The sequence below is a fragment of the Chamaea fasciata genome, unplaced genomic scaffold (genome assembly GCF_029207755.1).
Source record: "Chamaea fasciata isolate MVZ Bird 193981 ecotype frontalis unplaced genomic scaffold, bChaFas1.0.hap1 SCAF_6, whole genome shotgun sequence".
In the NCBI taxonomy this organism is placed as follows: domain Eukaryota; kingdom Metazoa; phylum Chordata; class Aves; order Passeriformes; family Sylviidae; genus Chamaea; species Chamaea fasciata.
In genome coordinates, this window is record NW_027094091.1 from 835336 (window position 1) to 857800 (window position 22465).

Sequence of the window (22465 nt, forward strand, 5' to 3'; positions counted from 1 at the left end):
ACTATTTCCTAATTCCAAGACATTATAAGAGTTTTTCGGCCTATCAGCTTTTGCCACTCAATGCTGTTAATGCTTCTGAGCCAATCATCTAAAATTACCCCTTGTAGGTCCTACAGCAATACATCTTTCATAGTTCCATGCCTCCAAAATATCTATTTACAAAGTCATCCTTTAAAACTTGTTTCCAGTTCCATTTCTCTCCCGACAATGTCAGTCCTATCCCTTAGCCTTCCTAAATCAGCATTTCTCATCTCAGAGTTTGCACACAGACACACGGGACTGTGTGAGCCTTCTGTCAGGCTTGGAGAATTCCCCACAAATCCACTTCCCTCAAGGGAGGGGAGAGGAAATGATGGGCAAAGGCCTTGGCTGGGAAATGTTCTCGCATCAGCGTGAGGAGAACGGGGTTTGTGGTGAAGTCGTGCCACAGCTCCCTGTGGTTACTGTGATGCCTCGGGAAGGCTGAGCTGGAGCTGAGACTGGGCAGAGCCAGAGGATAAAGCAGAGATTTATTGAAAGGCCTTTAGGACACACCTTGGGCAGGACAAGAGCCTGGCCAGGGCTGCACCCAAGGTGGAACCAAAATGGTCACAGAATGGACACAGAATGATCTCAAAATGGACCCAAAATGGACACAAAACGGACAAAAAATGGACAAAAAATGGACACAAAATGGACCGAAAATGGTCACAAAATGGTCACAAAATGGGCCCCTGGTCAGGAGGTCTCACACTTTGATAAGTTTTGGTCCATTTGCACGTTGGGGTTGCATTGTCCAGTCCCAGCTCCAGGCTGTGGGGTCCCATCCTTCTTGTCCCTCCCTCCAGCCCACCCTTGTTTGTGCTGTTGGGGCTGAGAGTTGTCCTTGGTGTGCAGCAGGAGAAGGATTTGTTTTGTGTCCCTGCTCTGTGCAGAGAGATGCAGATTCTGGTGTCCTCTGAGTATATATTTGATAATTGCCACTTTTTGTCTAGTTACGTCCCAGTTGCTGGAATAACCTGGGCATTTGTGCTGCAGCCAGGTTTGCAGGCCCTCAGCTACTGCTGCAGGTGTGCCGGGGTGTCAGACAATTCAGAATTTCAAATCTGTGCTTTTTTTTTTTTTTTTTTTTTTTGGATCACCTGCTCAGGTGTTTGATGTGTTGAATCCCAAAACGTGTTGCTGAATTGAGCCGCAGTTAATGTGAGGCTCGGAGCTGCCCCCCTGGGCAGCACAGAACCTGAAAAACGTGAAAGGTGAAACTGAAGGCGTCATCAGAGGGGTTTGGGTGGTTCTGCTGCTGTAGGGTGGAATTGCAGCAAGAGCAGAAGTTCCAGCTGGGCTGCCCTCACTAGAAAGCACACACACATTTGAAATTCTCTTTCAAAGACTGTTGCTTTAAGGATTGCTGTGTTACATATTCAATAGATTTTAATGGGTGATTTTTATCTGTTTCAAGTACCCCCAACCCTCTTATCTGGTGGATTTATTTGTGGGTGGCTCCACTCTGTCCGGTGACACGGGTCTTATAAATCTCTTGAAGTTTTTTTTTTGTTATTTTCATTTTGATTAAAAACCCCCAGGAAGTTAGCACTCTTTATGCAGGGTTGCAAAGTCATGACCTTCTCCCCATACTTTCTGCCTTGGTCAGTTGAGATGTTACAAAGAAGGAAAAAAAACCCCAGTATTTTTACTGTTAACCCTCTGGTACAATCAAAAAAATACACATTCATCACCTCTCTAAACTCTATTAATAAAACCCAATGCAGTACAATTATACATATGTTTATATACATATATACGAGTATACATATACTGTAATTAAATAGTATTCGTGTTAATGATATGCATTTATAACACGATAATTAATCGTGTTAATGATAACGTTTATAACCAGGGACAGGAGGGAAATTGGGGCAGGAGAACCGTGGAATTGCTCAGGGCTGGAAATGCCCTGTGAGCTCATCCATTCCAACCATCCCCAGCACTGCCACCACGTCCCCAAGTGCCACGTGCTCAGGGAATTAAATCCCTCAGGGGTGGGGACTCCAGCCGTGCCCTTTTGTTGTGGTTTTTCCACATTTGTTAAATTCTGTTTTGCCTAATTTCGGGAAATTGTTTGAGTGTCTACCCTCTTTTATCTCCGGGGGATAGGATTTGGGAGAAAAAGGCAAATCAGGTCTAACTTAAAAGTGAACGGGTAGATTTTATTTGCACACACATTAAAAGAAGAAAAGGAGAGGGGGAAAAAAAATCATCAAACTTTGAAAACCCTTCTCTTCCCCCACCAGTGTTCACTTTCTTACAAGCAACACAGGGACAAAACCTGTGATTTTCAATCAGTTTCACCATTTGAATGCAGTCTTTCATCAATTCTTTAGGAGAGGAATCTCTCAGTTCACCATGGAATATTTCCATGCAGGAATATTCCCCAATATCCACCCTGAGCCTTCCCTGAGGCTGTTCCCTCTCCTCCTGTCCCTGCTTCCCTGGCAGCAGAGCCCCAAACCTCTCCCTCCCATCGCTACCACCCCAAATTTCATCCGAAACCACCTGGGAAATGCATTTTTGCTTTCCTGCAGCTGAGGCTGACAGTTTCCCTGGCTGTTTCATGCACCACTCTCTGCAGGACGGGCTCTGGCTGAGAGAGGCGGTGACAACTGGCAGATTTCTGGTGCTGATCTGGGGAAGGGGAGCTCTGGTGCTCTGGAGGGGAGCCTGGTTTGGGCAGGAATGAGAGGCTGAGGCACATCCTGCGTGATAACGGAGTGTGACACTCCCGTGACGCGCTGCTGAGGTTGCCACACGTGGCAGGACAGCAGCAGATGGAGGCAGTTTGATTTTTTGGACTCGTTTTTTGGGGGTTTTACCCCTCTCTGATGGGGTCTGAGCTGTCTCCGTGGGCAAAGTGTGGATGGTGGAGTCGTGACCTGGGAACAGAGCCTGAGAGAGGATAAATTGCAATTATTGCTCGTCAAAAAAGGCTGGGTGGCACCTCAGTGATCTCCAGGGAAAATTGACTTTATCTCCTTCAAGAAATGCTTCCTGTTTGGTTTCTTGAACACCTCAGGACCTCTGCCCTTGGAGGTGGACGTGGCACACAAAGTGATGCCTGAAGTTTTATCTCCCATGTATTTGAGGTTGTGTGGTGCCCAGGGGTGAGCTCCGAGCTCACAGTCAGCGTCACTCCGCTCCGCACAGAGCAGGGACACAAAACAAATCCTTCTCCTGCTGCACACCAAGGACAACTCTCAGCCCCAACAGCACAAACAAGGGTGGGCTGGAGGGAGGGACACGAAGGATGGGACCTCACAGCCTGGAGCTGGGACTGGACAATGCAACCCCAACGTGCAAATGGACCAAAACTTATCAAAGTGTGAGACCTCCTGACCAGGTGTCCATTTTGGGATCATTTTAGGTCCATCTTGTGACTGTTTTGTGTCCATTTTGGGTTCATTTTGTGTCCATTTTGTGACCATTTTTTGTCCATTTTGTGACCATTTTGGTTCCACCTTGGGTGCAGCCCTGGCCAGGCTCTTGTCCTGCCCAAGGTGTGTCCTAAAGACCTTTCAGTAAATCTCTGCTTTATCCTCTGGCTCTGCCCAGTCTCTGTCCCAGCTCAGCCTTCCCCAACCATCAAAAGAAATCTCTGAACGGGCTGAGCTTCATTCCTCCGAGCGAGAATCGCGATCCCCTCCGAAGGCTTTAAAAACAACGCTCTGGGCAGAGTTTTTAATGCATTAAACTCTCCCAGAAGCCAACGCTCCCCCCCTGAGGAAGCGGCTCCGAGCTCAGGCTAGAAGACGAGTTGTTTTGACAGAGCTCTTCACCAAGCTCGGGGCTGAGCCTCCCTGGCGGAGCAGCGTTTGACAGAGCTCGAATCCCCCTCGTTCCGAAACCCGCGGCTCCCGGCGAGGGATGGCAGGAGCTGCAGCTCTTCCCCAGCAGCTCTGCACCAGCCCCTGGCGCCTGCTGAGATGGTTTCACCACCACACGAGGAGTGGGAAACCACAGAGCCTAAAGCTATGTCGCAGCGAAGCGGCTCCTCCGCACGCGAGCAGCTTCTTTTGACAGGCCTCTGGTGGGGAACCAGCCTTGCTCCGCCGCGTTTTTTTCCCAGGCAGGTTTTTCCAAATGAGCTGGGATGGAACGGTTATGGGCTATCTAAAGATTAAAAAAAATATATATATATAAAAACCCAACAAAAAAACCACGAACCCCTCTGAAGAGCCGTAACTGTGCTGTCAGCGCTTCCCCCAGGACCGTCTCTGAGCCCCTTTTCCAGAATAAACGCTGGAGCGCCGGGCAGCAGCGGTGCCAGCTCCTGCAGCTCTGCCCCTTCCCAAGCCTCTCCGAGCTCCTCGTCCTCCTCTTGAGCTGGATTTCGCCGCTCAGCCGAGTGGCCGTTAACCCAAGGTGGGAAAAAACCCATTTCTGGGGCCTCAATTAGCAAAAATGAAGAATTGATCCCTCACCTGTCGATGGCTGCACTGCTGAGAGCTCCTGATTGAGGGGGACTGTGGGGTTTATTCCTACATTAGAAAGATGTTGTAAAAACAAGATTTTTATTTTTTTTTTTGCCTGGCTCTATCAATTATGTGGTCAGCAAAACAGAGGAGGAAGAGCTGCTTGATCAGTGTTTATTCAGTGGAGCAGGGAAACACGCTCCGTTTCTGCAGCTGAGCTTATTTCCTCGAGGTTTGGTTGAAATATGTAAAAGCCAGGCTTGGGGTTTTTTTATTAAATGTGCAGCTGGGTGTTTGTTAAAATGCCCCCAAACCCCAAATATTGTGTGCAGTGGGAATACCCCACAGTGTCATTAATCCCCCTCTCCAGCTGGCTCTTAGGATTTCCTAAGTTTTTCTTCAAATGGAAAGTTATCTTTGGTAATTCACCTGTTTGGGGTGGTTTTGTGCTCTCTTGGTTGTTTTTTGGGTTAAATATTTGAGGAGGATCAGAGGTGTTTGGAGGAGAAAGCCCCTGATGGCCTTGGAGGGGTTTGATCTCCTTTGGAGGGGGGAATTTGGGTGATGGATCCAGAAATGTTTGATGGGAACAACAGCTCTTTTCTTAGCAGGGTTGGGAAGCTTTAGAAATTGAGACTTTTTTTTTTGCTATGAAAAGCCCAAGAGAATTGTTGGGTTTGGTGAAATTCCTCTTCCCTGGTCGTGTCCGGTCTCCTGCAGAGGGTGGGGTGGAGGTGCTGCTGTGGCACCTGTGTCCATGCCCAGGGGAAGGTGGAAAACTGGAAGGGAGCTGGAGAGGGAAAGGGAATGTGGAGGGAGAAGCTGCTCCAGCTCCATTTATGTCCCACCTTTTCCAGTTCTGTCAGTGTTGCATTCATGGAGTCATGGAACGGTTTGGGATGGAAGGGATCTTAAAGCTCCTCCAGTTCCACGGGCAGGGACACCTCCCACTGTCCCAGGTGGATCCAACCTGGCCTTGGGCATTCCCAGGGATCCAGGGGCAGCCCCAGCAAATGTGGGAATTCCAGCCCAGCCCCTTCCCACCCTCCCAGGCAGGAATTGCTGCCCAAGATCCCAGCCCAATGTCCCCTTTCCCAGTGGGAAGCCATTCCCTGTGTCCTGTCCCTCCAGGCCTTGGCCCCAGCCCCTCTCCAGCTCTCCTGGAGCCCCTTTGGGGACTCTGAGCATTCCCTGGAATTTTCCCTTCTCCAGGGGAGCATTCCCAGCTCTCCCAGCCTGGCTCCAGCCCTGCAGCAGCTCCTGGCCCTGTTGTTGCCTTTCTGTAAAAATTCCTTCACTCTTTGTGCTCCCCACTGAGCCACGGGATCCCAGAATCCCGGACTGGTTTGGGCTGGAAGGGGCCTGAGGGATCACCCAGGGCCAGCCCTGCCATGGCACGGGCACTTCCCACTGTCCCAGGGGCTCCTTTAGTGGTCCCAGGGTACCTGAGGAGCCTTGGCAGCCACAGTTGCTCAGGGATGGGGAGTGGCGTGTGCTCAGGGCCCCTCCCTGCCCTGGGTGTCCCTGTGCTCGATGTCCCCATGCCGTGTTCCCGTGCCGTGTCCCCATACCATGTCCTCATACCATGTCCCCATGGCCCCATGCCATGTCCCCGTGCCACGTCCCCATGCCATGTCCCCATGCCATGTCTCTGTGCCATGTCCCTGTGCCATGTCCCTGTACCATGTCCCCATGTCCCCATACCATGTCCCTGTGCCATGTCTCTGTGCCATGTCCCCATGTCCCCATGCCATGTCCCTGTGCCATGTCCCTGTACCATGTCCCCATGCCATGTCCCTGTGCCATGTCCCTGTGCCATGTCCCTGTGCCACGTCCCCATGTCCCCATACCATGTCCCTGTGTCATGTCCCTGTGCCATGTCCCTGTACCATGTCCCCATGTCCCCATACCATGTCCCTGTGCCATGTCACTGTACCATGTCCCCATGCCATGTCCCCATGCCACGTCCCCATGCCACGTCCCCATGCCATGTCCCCATTCCAGGCCCGTTCCCGACCCCGTCTCCGGGGCCTCTCCCGGGGCTGGCAGGATCTGTCCCCGCGGGGCCCCGGTGGCTGCTGCGAGTGGGAAGGTGCAAATGACACACACGAGGGCTCCGGGAGCCAATTTGCAGCAGAAGGTAGAGGCTGTAACGTATCCAATCGCAGGCAGGGCAGGCAATTCCCCAAACTGCCTCCTGGAGGGAATCTCCGCTGGAGGGAAGAGGCTTCATTTCAGGGAACGCTTTCTTGCCCTGAAAGCAAAAAGGGGCTGGAAAATATCAGCCTGGTAAACAAGGATGCGGAGCCAGCTTGGTTAAACCTGGCCGTTCTCCCCTGATTGGGGAATTTTGGTGCTGAGGTTTAGCCCCAAAGCAAAAGGCTGCACCGGCTGCGGGGCACGGTGAGGGGCTTTTGTCCTTTGCCCTCAGCTTCCCCCCCCCATTTGTGGGGTTCATCCGTGCCCTCTGCGTGTGTCAGTCCCTCTCCCAGCCCGTCCAAGAGCCCAGCACAGGCTGGGGGAACAGACTGACTCCGGTGAAAGTTGAGGGAAGCAGCACTGGGTGGCTGCGGGCTCCAGAGGAACTGAAATCCTGAAATCCCGAAATCCCGAAATCCCGAAATCCCGAATTCCCTCCTCTTCGTGGCACAGCTGCTTCTCCTGGGGCATTTTTTGTGCTCCAGAAAAACCCTTTCCCAGGCTGGGGAACCTTGGATGTGCTCAGGGTTTGGGCACCAAAGATCTGCCTTGGGGAGATTTGCAGATCAGCACTGGGGGAGGGATTTCATTGTGAATTTCAGGTTTGTTCATCACTTCTTCCCCCCAAATATTTGAATTTTCTTGGCTGGAATTCCCTGCAGTGATTCCACGTCCAAACTGCATTTCCTTCCCCTTTGCAAGCTGAGTTTCGCCCTTAGAAACTGGGGCAGCAAGAGCTGCTGAGCTCCTGGTTTGATATCAGCGCCCCAAGTACTGACCGGCGGCAGCCCAGGATGCTGGAAAGCCGCTGGAAATTGGGACCAAAGCCCTGATTTCCCTCACTTTTAGCTTCCTACCGCTCTACCCTAAAAATGTAATGCCTAAAGAGTAACGTCTAGTAAAAATGTAATGCTGAAAGCAGCGCAAGGACCGCAGAGGTTCGGGTTGCTCATCCCCCTGTCCCTGCCCGGTGTCCCGGGCTGTCACCTGTGCTCCTCCGGGTGCTGCTGCCAGCAGAGAGAGGCAAAGAGCCACCCTGCAGCAGCGTCAGCTCCAGGGGGGGCTCTGCAGGGGGAGCAGTGCCTTTTCCCGTGCAGGTTTTGGGGGTTTCGTTTAATGCCCGCAGGAGGTTTTAAAGCAGAGAACAGCGGTTTTAAAGCCCCTGGAGCCGGCGGGCTGCGGGAGGTGCCTCTGTGCCCTCTGTGCCCTCTGTGCCCTCTGTGCCCCGGCAGGATGGATGGATGGATGGATGGATGGATGTGCTGCCTGTTCCATCATCCCCACCCCAGTTCAGATGTGATTGCTCCGTGCCCAGACTTTTTTGGAAGGGGACGTGTGAAGCCGTGGCAGCAGTGCCACCTTCTCCCGGCCATGTGTTCCCACCTCCCCGAGCCTTGCGCTGGCACGGCACAGCTGGCTGCTCCGGGGGAGCTGAGCTTAATAAAAACTCCTCCTTTCCCCTCCCTCTTCTCCCAAAAATCCTGCGGGTTTTTCTCTTGGCTCCCCCGTGTTTTCCCCGCTGCCTGTGCAGTGTGAGGGGTGGGATGTGGGACTGGGGCTGTGCTGCCCTGAAAGGAGCCAGCCCGAGCTGCTCAAGGGGAGATAAAGCTGGAAATTAATCCAGGGAGAGCGTGAAACCGGCATTAAACATCCTGAGCTGGGGCTCTTGGCTGGCTAAAATCCTTGTAGCTACCAGACGCCGGGGTTTAGGGGTTTTTGATCCACGTCTCCCTCTTCGCTGTAGGATCATAGGTGGGAAAGGACTTGGGGGGGGTCACCTAGTCCGGCACAGCTGCCCGGAATTCTGCCTGCTCATTTCAGTGGGTGCTCACCTGCACCTCCTGCCAAAGTGCAGGAATTTACATGCACCTCCTGCCAAACTGCAGGAATTTACCTGCAGCTCTTGTCAAAATGCAGGAATTTACCTGCACCTCCTGTCAGTCAAAACGCAAGAATTTATCTGCACCTCCTGTGAGTCAAAATGCAGGAATTTACCTGCACCTCCTGTCAAAATGTAAGAATTTATTTGCACCTCTTGTCAGTCAAAATGCAGAAATTTACCTGCACCATCTGTCAAAATGCAGGAATTTACCTGCACCTCCCGTCAGTCAAAATTCAGGAATTTACCTGCACCTCTCGTCAAAATTCAGGAATTTACCTGCAGCATCTGTCAAAATGCAGGAATTTACCTGCACCAGCTGCCAAAACGCAAGAACGCCCGTTTCTGAGCGAGCCGGACGCGGCTCAGCCACTGATTTCCTACCCTCAGCTTCACCCCTCGGCATCAGGAGGAGCGAAAAAAAAGGGAGAAAAATCCAAAATAACGGCGGGCCTGAGTGATGTGAAGCCGGCAGCTTTCCGCGGGGGTCCCTTGGAGACAGACACTCGCTGTTCCCCAGCCAGCCCCTTCCTGCGCGCGTTGGCGGAGCCCGAGCCGTGCTGTGTCACTTGTGACTTCTCACTCCTCAGCCTCTTCCAAATGCACTTCTGGCAACTCGCTGGCTTCTCGAAGCTGTTTCTCCCCTCCCCTCCCCTCCGATCCCCCATTAGGATCGGTGAAGAAGTGAAAAGAGGCTCGGCGCCCTTTAATGGGCGCGTGTTTATTTGCCGTGCTCTTGCCTCAATCAGGTTAGCAGCGGGGAGAGCCGCTCCGCGCCGCCCCGGGCACAGCAGAGGACGGTGAATCCATCAGGGACTAAAGAGCCTCCCTTTTGGGGAGTAATGGCTTTTCCTCGCGGTGTTGATGAAGAGCGAAGAGGTCCATTTGCAGTAAACTGTAATTTTTTATTTTTTTTTTCCCCCCCTCCCCTGGTCTCCCGCGGGATGCGATGGGAGCGGGATGTGTCCCTTGTCCTGCTGCCGCCTTTTTCTTGGCAGGAAAAATGCCCCTTTCGCCCCTTTCCGCCCTCTGTAATCGGAATGTTCTCGGTGAGCTGAGGATATTGAGAATATTGGGGTTTGGGCATCGTTTCGGAGGGAGCCGCAAACGCCCCCCGGAGGAAGCTGCCCGCTGCCCCTCCTGGGTCACAAACCGGCTCTGTTCCAATGCCTCGGGATTTCGGGAGCTCATCCCGAGTCACCTCCGGGTTACTGAGCTGATTACCTCTGCGAGCTTGGTGTGGCTCAAATGAGATGAAACAAATCTGATCTGGAGCAGCCTGAGCTGGATTAGGGCTCCCTGGCTGCCCAGGCAGGATTGGACACCTCTAAAACCATCCAACCTGAATTATTCCATAATTCCTGTGCTATCCAAGCCCTTCTCCGAGCCTGGTGCAATGACGATTTTCAGTGAAGCCTTTCCAGGAGAATGAAATGAGATGAAACAAATCTGATCTGGAGCAGCCTGAGCTGGATTAGGGCTCCCTGGCTGCCCAGGCAGGATTGGACACCCATAAAAGTCCCATCCAACCCCAAAAATTCCATGATTCCTGTGCTATCCAAGCCTGGTGCAATGACGGTTTTCAGTGAATGATTCTCGCTCTGCTGAAGCCTTTCCAGGAGAGTGCTGGGAGGATTAATTAGTTAATGTTTATTGAGTGCTGGGAGGCTGCACCGTGTTATTTCAGAGCTGCCTGGTTTCATCCGTGGGGGGGACTCGGTTCTGGTTCCACCCACACTTGGTTTGGGATCTGCCAGCAGCTCCTGGCGCTGGGAATCAGCAGGGCCAGGGCAGTGTCCTTGTCCCCTGAGCTGGGGCAGCTCTGGAGAGCCCTGGAGGGGCTGGAGCGTGTCCAGGGCGGGGAAGGGAGCTGGGAAAGGGCTGGAGAATTCCCGAGGGAGCTGGCACAGGGGCTGAGCCTGGAGAAAAGGAGGCTCAGGGGGGATATTGGGGAAATTCCTTCCTGGAAAGGGTGGTGAGGTGTTGGAAGTGCCCAGGGAGGTTTGGAGTGCCCATCCCTGGAGGGATTTCACAGCCCTGTGGACGTGGCACTTGGGGACATGTTCAGTGGTGGCCTTGGCAGTGCTGGGGATGGTCGGGCTTTGGCATTGTCTGAAGTCTTTTCCAACCCAAACAATTCCCTGATTCTCTGATTCCACTCAGTGACGCAACAACGCTCAGAGTGATGGAGGAGTTTTCCTTTGGCATCCCAGAGGAGCTTCTGGTGCCGACTCATTCCAGTGTCAGGAGGGGCAGAAAACGGACAGAGCCCTCTGTGGTTTATCCCACTCCTGGGGTCAGCTGAGATTTGTGTCCTGAAGAACCAAAACCTCTTTAATCCCGAGATTTTAGGAGCGGGGCTGTAAAAACTCCGGTGGGGAGATTCCCTGTGAGGAACAAGGAGAGACCTAAGATGGAGTTCTTTCGTTTTCCGGGTTTTTCAGGAACGCCAGACAGCAGATCCCACATCTGGGAGCAGCTGGAGTTGGGCTGGGTTGTTATTTTTTTTTTTTGGTTGGTTGTTTTTTTTTCCCCTCCCCTTATTTCAATCATTTAAACATCTGGGATTATTGGGAGGGCACCTCTGGATTGGAGGCTGCCCCTCCCGAAGGGCACGGGCGGGCGAGCTCGGCGCGCTCCAGGAGGAGCTTTGCCGCATCCCACGTCCTGCAGCACCCGATGTTTGGAATTCAGTGTGGGCTGGGTGATCCGAGCTGCGCTTTAATAAAACCTCCCAACCCCCGGAGCTGTGAAACCACTGGCAGCTCCTGACGGGGTGCAAACTCCGGGCTGTTACCTCGTTAAAATCCGCGTTTCCTGGGTGCCTGCTGACAACATCCCTGGCGGAGCGGGGAGGGAACAGCGTTTGGGACGGAACTGGCTGGACAGATGAAATAAATTAACCAAAAATGCTCGATTTCCTCCCCGACCTCGTCCTTCCAAAGGGGGTTTTGTGGTGGAATGGTGCGAAGCCCCAAACCCAGGCACACCCCACTAAAGGCTCCCCGCGGGACTTAAACCTCTGGGTTTCTTCTTTTCCGCCTTGAGCTCATCTACCCTGCGACTCCTAATTAGTTCTTTGTCTATAATTGCGCCTTGTCGTTACGAGTGATTAACGAGGGATTAATCAATGAGGGCTTTTCTCCAGGGAGTGATTCCTGGCGTGGCACCCATGGATTTCGGGTCAGTTCTTAACCAGGTGGCTTTCAGCTAAAGGAGGGTTGGTTTGGGCTAGAAATGAGGCAGGAGATTTTTACGCTGGGGGTGACAGATCGACTCCGGCCTCTGAGTGCAGGACTGTGAAATGTTCCCGTGTTGAAGAGGAGGAGGCTCATCCATTAAGGAGAACTGGAACCCTCCGTGCTGTTTTTATAGTGACAGGTGTTGGTGAAGAGATTGGGGCTGGATGGATTCTTTAAATAAATTCTTTTTTTTTTTTTTTTTCTTTTTTTTTAAACTAAGCCGCAATTCCGCTGCTAAATAAGGATTGCTAATGAATGTCCTGACAAGCAAAGATCACATCTATTCCCGAGATTTATTCCAGTCTCCGTCTCCTCACCACAGCTTTGGTTCTCCTCAGATCCTGGTGGTCTTGGAGACCCTGCCTTAAACATCACGGTGGTATTGAGGGTGACATTTCTGGGAAACTGAATTCAGCTCCTGAGTTCATCAAATCCCAGAATCCTGGAATGCTTTGGGCGGGAAAGGACCTCAAAGCCACCCCTGCCATGGTCAGGGACACTTCCCACCGTCCCAGGGGGATCCAACCTGGCCTTGGGCATTCCCAGGAATCCAGGGGCAGCCCCTGGGAATCTGGGAATTCCAGCCCAGCCCCTGCCCACCCTCCCAGGCAGGAATTGCTGCCCAAGATCCCAGCCCAATGTCCCCTTTCCCAGTGGGAAGCCATTCCCTGTGTCCTGTCCCTCCAGGCCTTGGCCCCAGCCCCTATCCAGCTCTCCTGGAGCCCCTTTGGGGACTCTGAGCATTCCCTGGATTTTTCCCTTCTCCAGGGGAGCATTCCCAGCTCTCCCAGCCTGGCTCCAGCCCTGCAGCAGCTCCTGGCCCTGTTGTTGCCTTTCTGTAAAAATTCCTTCACTCTTTGTGCTCCCCACTGAGCCACGGGATCCCAGAATCCCGGACTGATCTGGGCTGGAAGGGGCCTGAGGGATCACCCAGGGCCAGCCCTGCCATGGCACGGGCACTTCCCACTGTCCTGTCCCTCTGTCCCTTGGAAATTGTCCCTCTCCATGTTTTTTGTTGGCTCCTTCAGGTCCTGGGAGGTCACCCCAGAGCTTCTCCTCTCCAGGCTGAACAATCCCAGCTCTCCCAGCCTTTCCTCCCAGCGGAGCTGCTCCATCCTCTGATCCCCCTGGAGCTCCCTCTGGACTCTCTCCAGCAGCTCCTGGTCCTCCCTGGGACCCCCGAGCTCAGGGCTTTAGGACTCTGCTGCAGGTGGTGACCAAAGTGGTGGCTCTTCCTCAAAAAAAAACTGCAGAAAAATCAGAATCCCTGAAAAGGACAGTTGGAAATCTCTTCCTTGAGCCCTGAAAAGGTGGATCTGAGACCATGGGAGCTGATTCCTCCCTGTCCACGGGGCAGAGCCTGATCTGAGCCCTCTGGTCTCCCCCTGACCTGACCTGGGGGAAAGCTGCCCCAGGCTGGGGGAAAGTGCCCATTCCTGCCTGCTTGGAGTGCAGGTGGATGCTGGAATTCTGGAAAGTTGCATTTTGGGATTTTAGTGGGTTGTGATACGCGTGAGTCAGGGTGGAGGACTTTGGGCGTTGCCTGAGTCCTTCTTCTTCACCTCCTCGTTCACCTTTTTCCTTCTTCTCCTGGGTTTGGGTGATTTTCTGTAACTGGGTGAAAAAGATCCTCACTGGGGGCCTTGGGTGGCCGTTATTGGGTCAGAAACAGAAATAATCCAGGTGTCACCTCGTTAGTGGGTAATTAAGCCTTAAATAACCTTGGGAAGAGTTCGGGGTGCTCCATTTTACCTCATTTCTTTACCTGGCTAATTAGAGCTCACGGCTGGTGAGTCTGTAAATAGATAACAAATAATAAACATCCCAGTCTGAACTCCAAACCTGCATTTCCCGTGCGTTAATCCCAACCTTGGCAAGGAAAAAAAGGGAAGGAAGAACCTTCACGGTGGAGATTGGGATGTTGGGATAACACTGCTCCAGCCCCCTGCTCTTCCCTGCAGTCATCCCACCCCTTGAGCACCCAAAAATTGAATTGAGGCAAAACCCCTGCGGAGCTCTGAGCCTTCCCAGGGAAACCCTCCATGCCAGGAGAGCCTCCCGATCGCATTCGGCAATCCTGGACGGAAATCCAAAACCCAGCACGAACCTGGAGCGGTTCCCTGTGCTCCAGAGGAGATTCCCAGCGGGGTGGTGGACGAGGTGGGGACCGGGGGCTGAAATCCCGACAGAAGCTCCCGACGGAGCCGCCGGGGCTGGCAGGACTCGTCGGGGGAGCTGGAGCTGCTGGAAAAACGCTGCGGACAGAAGAGGAATTAGAGGAGAAAGAAGTGAGAAGGAGCTGGCAGCATCCTGAGGTGACTCATCAGGTGCATCTTGCGCGAAGTCTCTTTGGGGAGAAGTAATGAAACCGCGCGTTCTAACAATATTTGCACTGCAGCGGGGAAAGGCGTAAATATTGGGATCAATTAATGAAATTAGAGAATTTGACCAAAAAAAAAAAAAAAAAAAGAAGGAAAAGCAGCCCTCGTGCTGGCTCAGAATCCAGCCCGCTTCCTTTTTGCTGGTGTCAGTGCCGGCAGTTGGAGAGGGAAAAATCCCGCAGTTCTGTTTCCCGTCCCGGATCAAGGGGGGCTGGGCGGCTGTGGGGTCACTGGGGTGGGGCTGGGAAGGCGCCTGGAGCCCCAGGAATTCCATCTTCATCCCGAGGAATTCCATCTTCACCCCGGGGAACTTCTCCAGCTGCAGGGCAGGCAGAGACCCGCTGGCTGTCCGGGCGTGGAGCCTCCTTCCCCTCGGGTTTGGGGTGGTCTTTAGCACCCACAGGGATTGTCCTTTGTGTCCCCCCCAGTTTCTGTGTTCCACCCGGAAAAGGGGGAATGAGGATTTTCCTCAGAAAGGGAATTTTTTTTCCGTCAGGAGCTAGCCTGTGTCTGTGTGACATTTCGATCTCCGGTTCCTCATCACAAGCAAGCGGGGTTCACCACAGAGCTCGAGATGAATTGGGAGCGAAATCTGGGGTCCTTGGTACCAGTGGGTCAATTAACGCGATTTATAACAGATTAATTAATTAACTAAGCTACTCCAACAGCATTTTAATGGATTTCTATTCGGGAATGGCAATAAACCTGGGCCGGGGGGACGAGGTTTAATTAACACCCTGGCCACGACGAGCTGAGCAGGGTGAACCCCTTGATCTGCGGGGTGGCTTTTTTTTTTTTTTTTTGGTGGGTAAATCAGGAGCCAAAAAAGAGCCATCACCATCCTGGGATTCAGCAGCAGCAGCAGGAGCAGAACTCCCCAGGTTCTCCTGCCCTGGGATTGGCTCCGGCACAACTCTCCTTGGAATAATTCCCCCGGTTCCTGGCGGCCTCCGCTCGAGAGGATGTTGATAAATTGGAGAGAAGGAAAAGAGCCACGAGGGTGGGGAAGGATTGGCAAAGGAGCCTTGCCAGGGAAGCAGCCAGGCTGCTGGCTCGCGGAGAATTTATGTTTCTTCTTTTTTTAAAAAGATTTAAATGGAGGTTAAAGGGTGGGATTTGCAGCTCCGAGAACCTGAGAGGAGGAACAAACCCAGGCGGAGGTGCTGGGGCTGAACACGAGTTTTTGAAACAGCAAAACCCAGCGTGCGCTGGGACATCTCAGAGCCCTGGATCCCCCACCCCGCTCCGGGATGATGCACATCGGCCTTTGGTTGGTTTGGGGGTTGTAAATTGGGTTTGGGTGTCATTCTGGGAAGGGAGGATGAACTCCGGAGCTGTGACTGTGCCAGGGCATCTCTGGGGTCGCTGTGTCCCCCCTCGTCTCCTCCTGCACCTCCCAGAGGATGTTTCCTGCTCGGAGCTCATCCATCCCCACACCCTGAGCTGGATTTGGGCCGTTTGGAAGCTGTCAGGAGGCACCAGTGAAGAGTTTTGAATGAGATTTATTTTTTTTCCCCCCCTCTCTCCGTGAGCGTTTTTTCGGTGCATTTAAAAACGAAAACCGGCGGCTGTTCATTCTAATTATCGGAAATTATACAATATTTTGATCTTATTAAAGCCCAGGGTTTATTTCAAGCGCTCCCTTGCAGGGATTTGCCCCACCTTTGTTCCCCGGCAGGGCTGGATTTCCGCAGGAAGCTCATCCAGGGAGGAGAGGCTGTGCTAAATTTACCTTGCAGCAGAGAATTCGGGATTTGTAAAGCTCCGAGGTCTGCCTGTCCTTGTTCCTCCTTCCCGTTTAACACGAGTTTAATGTCATCTCTTGCTGCCCTCGCAGGTGTGTAAAGGACCTTTAAATCCATCCTGGCAGGCTGCAAAAAATGAGTTTGTTTGGGTTTTATTGTCCCAGTCCCTTGTGTTTGTTTATAACAGCAGCTAAAAGATGAATATTCGGGATAAAACAACACTGTTGGTTTTGGTTTTTTTTTACATTTAATGTTCTCTCTCTCTCTTTTTTTTTTTTTTTTCTAGCTGTGGGGAGCTCAAAAAATCAAACAGGTAATAACACTTTTTTTTTTTTTAAAAAAAACCCCACCATTTTCAGTTTTCCTTATTATCTTCAAGTGTTGCTGCTTTTTCCTGTCCTCCCTCCCTTCCCTTTGCCAGTTGCTGTTTTGCCTTCCCATGGAAATGTAAATGCAGAGAACACTCTGCCACCAAAGAGCCTGATTTTTTTATATATATATATATATTTATATATTTTGATGTCTTCATTTTCTCCTTCCTGTCTAGTCAAGAGCTCTCTTGTCTCCAGTATTTTTCGCAAATAGTTTGACAGTTCCTTGGGAAGGTTTGTGCCTGTGCTGTACCTCCCTCCCTGCAGTCCCAGATCCCTTGGGAACGGATTTTTTTCTTTTTTTTCCCTTCCCAGTTAATTCCTGGGCTTGTCAGAAAATTTTTGGGGGGAAACGTGGATGGAAATGGGCCAAGCGAGCTTTGCTGCTGCTCATCAGTAAAGCAGATTTAGGGGGGGTTTTTTTGGGAGGTTGGGATCTCCAGAGGAGCCGGGGGTGCACATCGAGGGTGGATTTTCTGGGAAATGCGGGACCTGTGTGGGGGTTTTTTGGGGGGGTGTCCCTTGTGGTGCCACCCAGAGGAGGCTGGGCCTGCCTGTTGTCATCCCAGCTGCTGCTGGAGCACCTGGCGAGAATTCCCGGAATGGGATCCACACCTGGTGGGGAGAATTCCCGGAATGGGATCCACACCTGGAAACTGGGAGAATTCCTGGAATGGCATCCACACCTGGTGGGGAGAATTCCCGGAATGGGATCCACACCTGGTGGGGAGAATTCCTGGAATGGGATCCACACTTGGAGATGGGGTGGGATCCACACCTGCAGGTGGCAAGAAGTCCTGGAATGGGATCCACAGCTGGAAATTGGGAGAAATTCTGGAATGGGATCCGCACCTGGAGGGGGGGAGAGGTTCCTGGAATGGGATCCATGTCTGGAGATAGGGAGAAATTCTGGAGTGGGATCCACACATGGAGACAGGGAGAAGTTCTGGAATGGGATCTGCAGCTGGAGGTGGGGAGAATTCTGGAATGGGATCTAAGTCTGGAGATAGAGAGAATTCCTGGAATGGGCTCCACTCCTGCAGATGAGAAGTTCTGGAATGGCATCCACACCTGGTGGGGAGAATTCCTGGAATGGGATCCACACCTGGAGATGGGGAGAAGTTCCTGGACCGAATCCCTCCGTTGTGTTTGGGCCTCGGGGGCTTTCCCCTGGGACCCCTGTGCTTCCCCAGCAGGAGAAAGGGAATTTTTCTCCTCATCCCCACCCCAATCCACAGCCAGGGCTTCTCCCAGCTTCCCTTCCCAGCACATTTCCGCCTCAGTGGAGGTGCTGCCGGAAACCGGCAGGGACAGAAAATAATTCCCCTTGCCTGGGCTTCAGGGACAGCTTTTGGGGACACAGAACCAGGAGAAGAGCCCCGCTTTGCGCGTGAGGGTCAATTATTTCCATCCCAAACGATTAATTGGTGCGGAATGACTCCGGGGGAGGAGTTTCATGGAGGCTGCTGAGCCCAGAGTGCCTCTGGTGGGAGCTGTGAGAGTGAGGAGGGTCCCAGGAGGGGGAAATTCCGGGATCCCTGTGCTCAGGGGGGTGTTGGGAGCCGAGGGGTGGCTGTGCCGTGCCCTGTGCCCTCACTGTGTCCCTTTGGTGACGTTTCCAGGCCATCATCCACCCCGACACCAACGAGACCATCTTCATGCCTTTCCGAATGTCAGGTACGCTTGGTCCCGGTCGTTTCACCTGGGATTTGGGTGAAATATCGGCGGGGGGGCTTCTCCTCTTTTTGAATTGGGTCTTGTCAACGTTTAGACCGAGATCAGGAAGGAATTCCAACGCCAAAAGCCCGGTGGAGGCGAGGAAGATGAAGATCTTAAATTCCACTTCTGTGCTTAATATCTTCCTTCTTCCTTCTTCTTTTTCCCTCTTCCCTTTCCCTTTTTCCCTTTTCCCCCCTTTTCCCCCTTTTCTTATTTTTCCCTTTTCCCCTTTTTCCCTTTCCCCCCTTTTCTTCTTTTTTTCCCTTTTCCTTTCCCTTTCCCCCTTTTTCCCCTTTTTCCTTCTTCCTTTTTCTTTTTCCCTCTTCTCTTTCCCCTTTTCCCCCTTTTTCTCCTTTTTCCCCTTTCCCCCTTTTTCCTCCTCTTTCTTTTTTCCTTTCCCTTTTCCCCCTTCCCCCCTTTTTCCCTTTCCCCCCCTTTTTTCCTTTTTTCCCTTTCCCCTTTCCCCTTTTCCCTTCCTTTCCTCATGGAGGAGACAGACACTTCCCATTTCCCCTGGATCCCAGCCAGAGCCTTTCCTGGCATTTTTTGAAGGATCTGTCACTACTGGGAGCGTTTTAAATTTTGCAGCAAAATGGCAAAACTCGCTGCCCACGACTTCAGAGGTGTAAACCACAGGTCAGCAGCTCGATCCGTCCCCAGGGGATGGAGAGGAGGGGGCTGAGGTGGGGTTTATTCCCCAGGAAAAAAATGGGATAATCCCTGGTTTTGCCATGTGTTGTGATACCCAATACCCTCAGCACTGGGATTCCAGGAGGGATCAGCTTCTCTGTGCCTTAACGAGATATTTATTAATTAAAAATTCCCTCCCCTCCCCTTTTTGGGGTGTCAGGTCCCCCAGCAGCTCTTCTGGGAATGCCAGTGCAGCTTTTCCCGCTGATCCATTTAAATAAACAGGATCTTTTCCACGTTTTTTGGGGTGTGACATCCCCTGATCGGGGCACAGGGGAGCATGAACAGATTTCCAGCTGATCCATTTAAATAAACAGGATCTTTTCCACGTTTTTTGGGGTGTGACATCCCCTGACTGGGGCACAGGGGAGGATGAACAGTTTCCCAGCTGATCCATTTAAATAAACAGGATCTTTTCCACGTTTTTTGGGGTGTGACATCCCCTGATCGGGGCACAGGGGAGGATGAACAGTTTCCCAGCTGATCCATTTAAATAAACAGGATCTTTTCCACGTTTTTTGGGGTGTGACATCCCCTGACTGGGGCACAGGGGAGCATGAACAGTTTCCCAGCTGATCCATTTAAATAAACAGGATCTTTTCCATGTTTTTTGGGGTGTGACCTCCCCTGATCGGGGCACAGGGGAGGATGAACAGTTTCCCAGCAGATCCATTTAAATAAACAGGATCTTTTCCACGTTTTTTGGGGTGTGACATCCCCTGATCGGGGCACAGGGGAGGATGAACAGTTTCCCAGCTGATCCATTTAAATAAACAGGATCTTTTCCATGTTTTTTGGGGTGTGACATCCCCTGATCGGGGCACAGGGGAGGATGAACAGTTTCCCAGCTGATCCATTTAAATAAACAGGATCTTTTCCATGTTTTTTGGGGTGTGACATCCCCTGATCGGGGCACAGGGGAGCATGAACAGGGTTGGGGGGTTTGTGCTCAGTTTTTTGGGGGATGATGATGTGGGGGAGAGAAGCCAGGACCCTCTGCTTTCCTTGTCCTGTATTCCTCATCCAGATTTTTCTCTCTTCCTCTCGTCTCTTTGCCCTTTTTGGTTGTAAAGTTGGATCCAGGAAGTGAATTCGGGAATATTGGGGGAAAAAAAAAAAGCTCTGAGACCTTCTAGTGGAAGTCAGGGAGATGAATTATAATTAGCACAGGAATTGGCAGCCGCAGCAGGGGAAAAATGTGAAGCCTTTGATTTTTCTTTTTATTTTTTTTTTTTTTGTGGTGCTCAATAAGATTTGAGGAAAAGAGTTTGGAGAGCTTGAGAGAAGCAAATAAAGGGTGGGAAAAGCCAGCAGGAGGCTGCAGTTGTTGGTTGGTGCCTCAGGTGGAGTCCCAGGGTGGTGCCAGGAGGGGCTGCTCCCCTAAACTGCGATTGAAATTCAAATTCATTAATTAAAATGAAATGAAATTTTAAAATTTCGAATTAAAATTTAAATTTTAATTTCAAATCTAATTCAAATTCATTAATTTCTTTTTTTTTTTCCCTCCCCCCCCCCCCCCTCCCCCACAGGTTACATCCCCTTTGGAACCCCCATCGTAAGTATTTGGTTGTGGGCACCCCCCAAAAAAAATAAAATAAAAAAATGCATTTCTGAGCAAAATTCTCCACGCTCCACCCCAGCAGCTCGTGACATTCCCACAGGATTCCCTTTTCCTGTTCATGGGGCTTCCACCATGGAAAACCCACCCTTGAATCCGTAATTAAGGGGTTTTATCTATTAATATATTGAGATTATTTATCTGTTACCCATCGGGTTATTGATGAATTCACCCAGCCTCTGGTTGAGGGTATTCATCTACTATTAAGGTTATTTATCTATTAATATATTGAGGTTATTTATCAGTCATCTATTGGGTTATTGATGAATTAACACAACCTCTATTCGAGTTTTTTTAATCTACTATTGAGGTTATTTGTTTATCAATATATTGAGGTTATTTATCTATTAATATATCGAGGGTATTTATCTGTTATCTATTGGGTTATTGATGAATTAGCCCAGCCTCTGAGGTTATTTATTTATCTACTATTGAGGTTATTTATTGATTAATATATGGAGGTTATTTATCTATTAATAGATTGAGTATAGTTATCTATTATCTATTGGGTTATTGATGAATTAACCCAGCCTCTGGTTGGGGGTATTTATCTATTTTTAAGGGATTTTTATCCACTAATATATTGAGGTTCTTTATCTATTATCTATCAGGTTGTCGATGGATTAACACAACCTCTGGGGTTATTTATTTATCTACTATTGAGGTTATTTATTTATCAATATATTGAGGTTATTTATCTATTACCTGTTGGGTTATTGATGAATTAACCCAGCCTCTGGCTGAGGGTATTTATCTATTATTAAGGGATTTTTATCCACTAATATATCGAGGTTATTTATCCACTGTTTATGAGGTTATTTAGGAATTAACACAATCTCTATCCGAGGTTGTTTATCTACTATTGAGGTTATTTATTTATTAATCTAGAGAAGTTGTTTATCTATTATCCGTCAGGCTGTTGGTGAAGTAACCCAACCTCTGTTTGAGGTTATTTATCTACTATTGAGGTTATTTATCAATATATTGAGGTTATTTATCTATTATCTATGGGGTTATTGATGAATTAACCCGGCCTCTTTGAGGGTATTAATCTACTATTGAGGTTATTTATTTATCAATATATTGAGGTTATTTATCTATTATCTCTTGGGTTATTGATGAATTAACCCGGCCTCTTTGAGGGTATTAATCTACTATTGAGGTTATTTATTTATCAATATATTGAGGTTATTTATCTGTTATCTATCAGGTTATTGACGAATTAATCCAACCCCTATTTGAGAGTATTTGTCTACTGTTGAGGTTATTCATTTATCAATATGTTGAGGTTATTTATCAATTATCTGTTGGGTTATTGGTGAATTAACCCAGCCTCTGCTCAAGGGTATTTATCTATTTTAAGGGGGTTTTATCCATTAATATATTGAGGTTATTTATCTGTTATTTATGAGGTTATTGATGAATTACCACAACCTCTGAGGTTAATTATTTATCTGTTACTGAGGTTTATTTATTTATTAGTATATCGATGTTATTTATCTATTATCTATTGGGTTATTGATGAATTAACTCAACCTCCGTTTCAAGTTATTTATCTACTACTGAGGTTATTTATTAATTCCTAGAGCGAGGTTATTTTTTTAATAAATAGAATAAATCTCAGGTTATTTTGAATTAACCCAGCCTCCGTTTGAGGTTATTGATCGACTTTTCAGGTTATTTATTCATTCATATGGGGAGGTTATTTTTGTATTAAATATCAGGTTATTTTCACCTGATTTAACCTGAATTAACCCAGCCTCTGCTTGAGGTTATTTAATCCATTTAACGTCATTCCGGCAAACCTCCTTCAGCACCTTCATCCAAACAGGAACTATTAATTCACCCCAGGTTTTTTTGGGGGGGGAGGGGGAGGAGGAAACTGAGGCACAGTTTGCCCCCCCCAAAAAAAATCAGTGTAATTTCTCCTCAAAGCCACCAGCTCTTAGTTCAGCTCGCTGGATCCCTCAAAACGCTGAAGGCGCAGAATACGCTGAATTTAATCTCCTTAAGTTGATGTTCCAGGCTCGGCTTCAGGCTGTCACCCCCGCCCAGACCCCCAAAAACCGGGCTCGGCAGGGCCGCCGCTGTTTGTTGTGGTGGGCGAGGCTCCGCTGGGAACTTTGTGTGGGGCATTTTCAAAAGGAAAAGGTTAAACAAAAAACGAGTTAACGAT

At 50.2% G+C, this 22465-nt stretch overlaps 1 protein-coding gene across 4 annotated transcripts in view; it reads left to right on the forward strand.

Annotated features, from left to right (window-relative positions):
- The window catches only part of SFXN5 (sideroflexin 5), a 113443-nt gene that overhangs the window by 23418 nt on the left and 67560 nt on the right, over positions 1-22465 (forward strand). The window contains exons 1-5 of one of the 4 annotated variants that reach the window (XM_066185117.1): positions 14048-14080; positions 15825-15983; positions 16178-16204; positions 17885-17939; positions 20201-20226. In XM_066185117.1, the coding sequence (XP_066041214.1) occupies positions 15959-15983; positions 16178-16204; positions 17885-17939; positions 20201-20226 (133 nt within the window). In that variant the 5' untranslated portion in view covers positions 14048-14080; positions 15825-15958. Of the gene's footprint in view, positions 1-13523; positions 14093-15824; positions 15984-16177; positions 16205-17884; positions 17940-20200; positions 20227-22465 lie in introns of those variants that run through there. The other 3 variants (XM_066185113.1, XM_066185115.1, XM_066185116.1) reach the window with 3 other exon arrangements.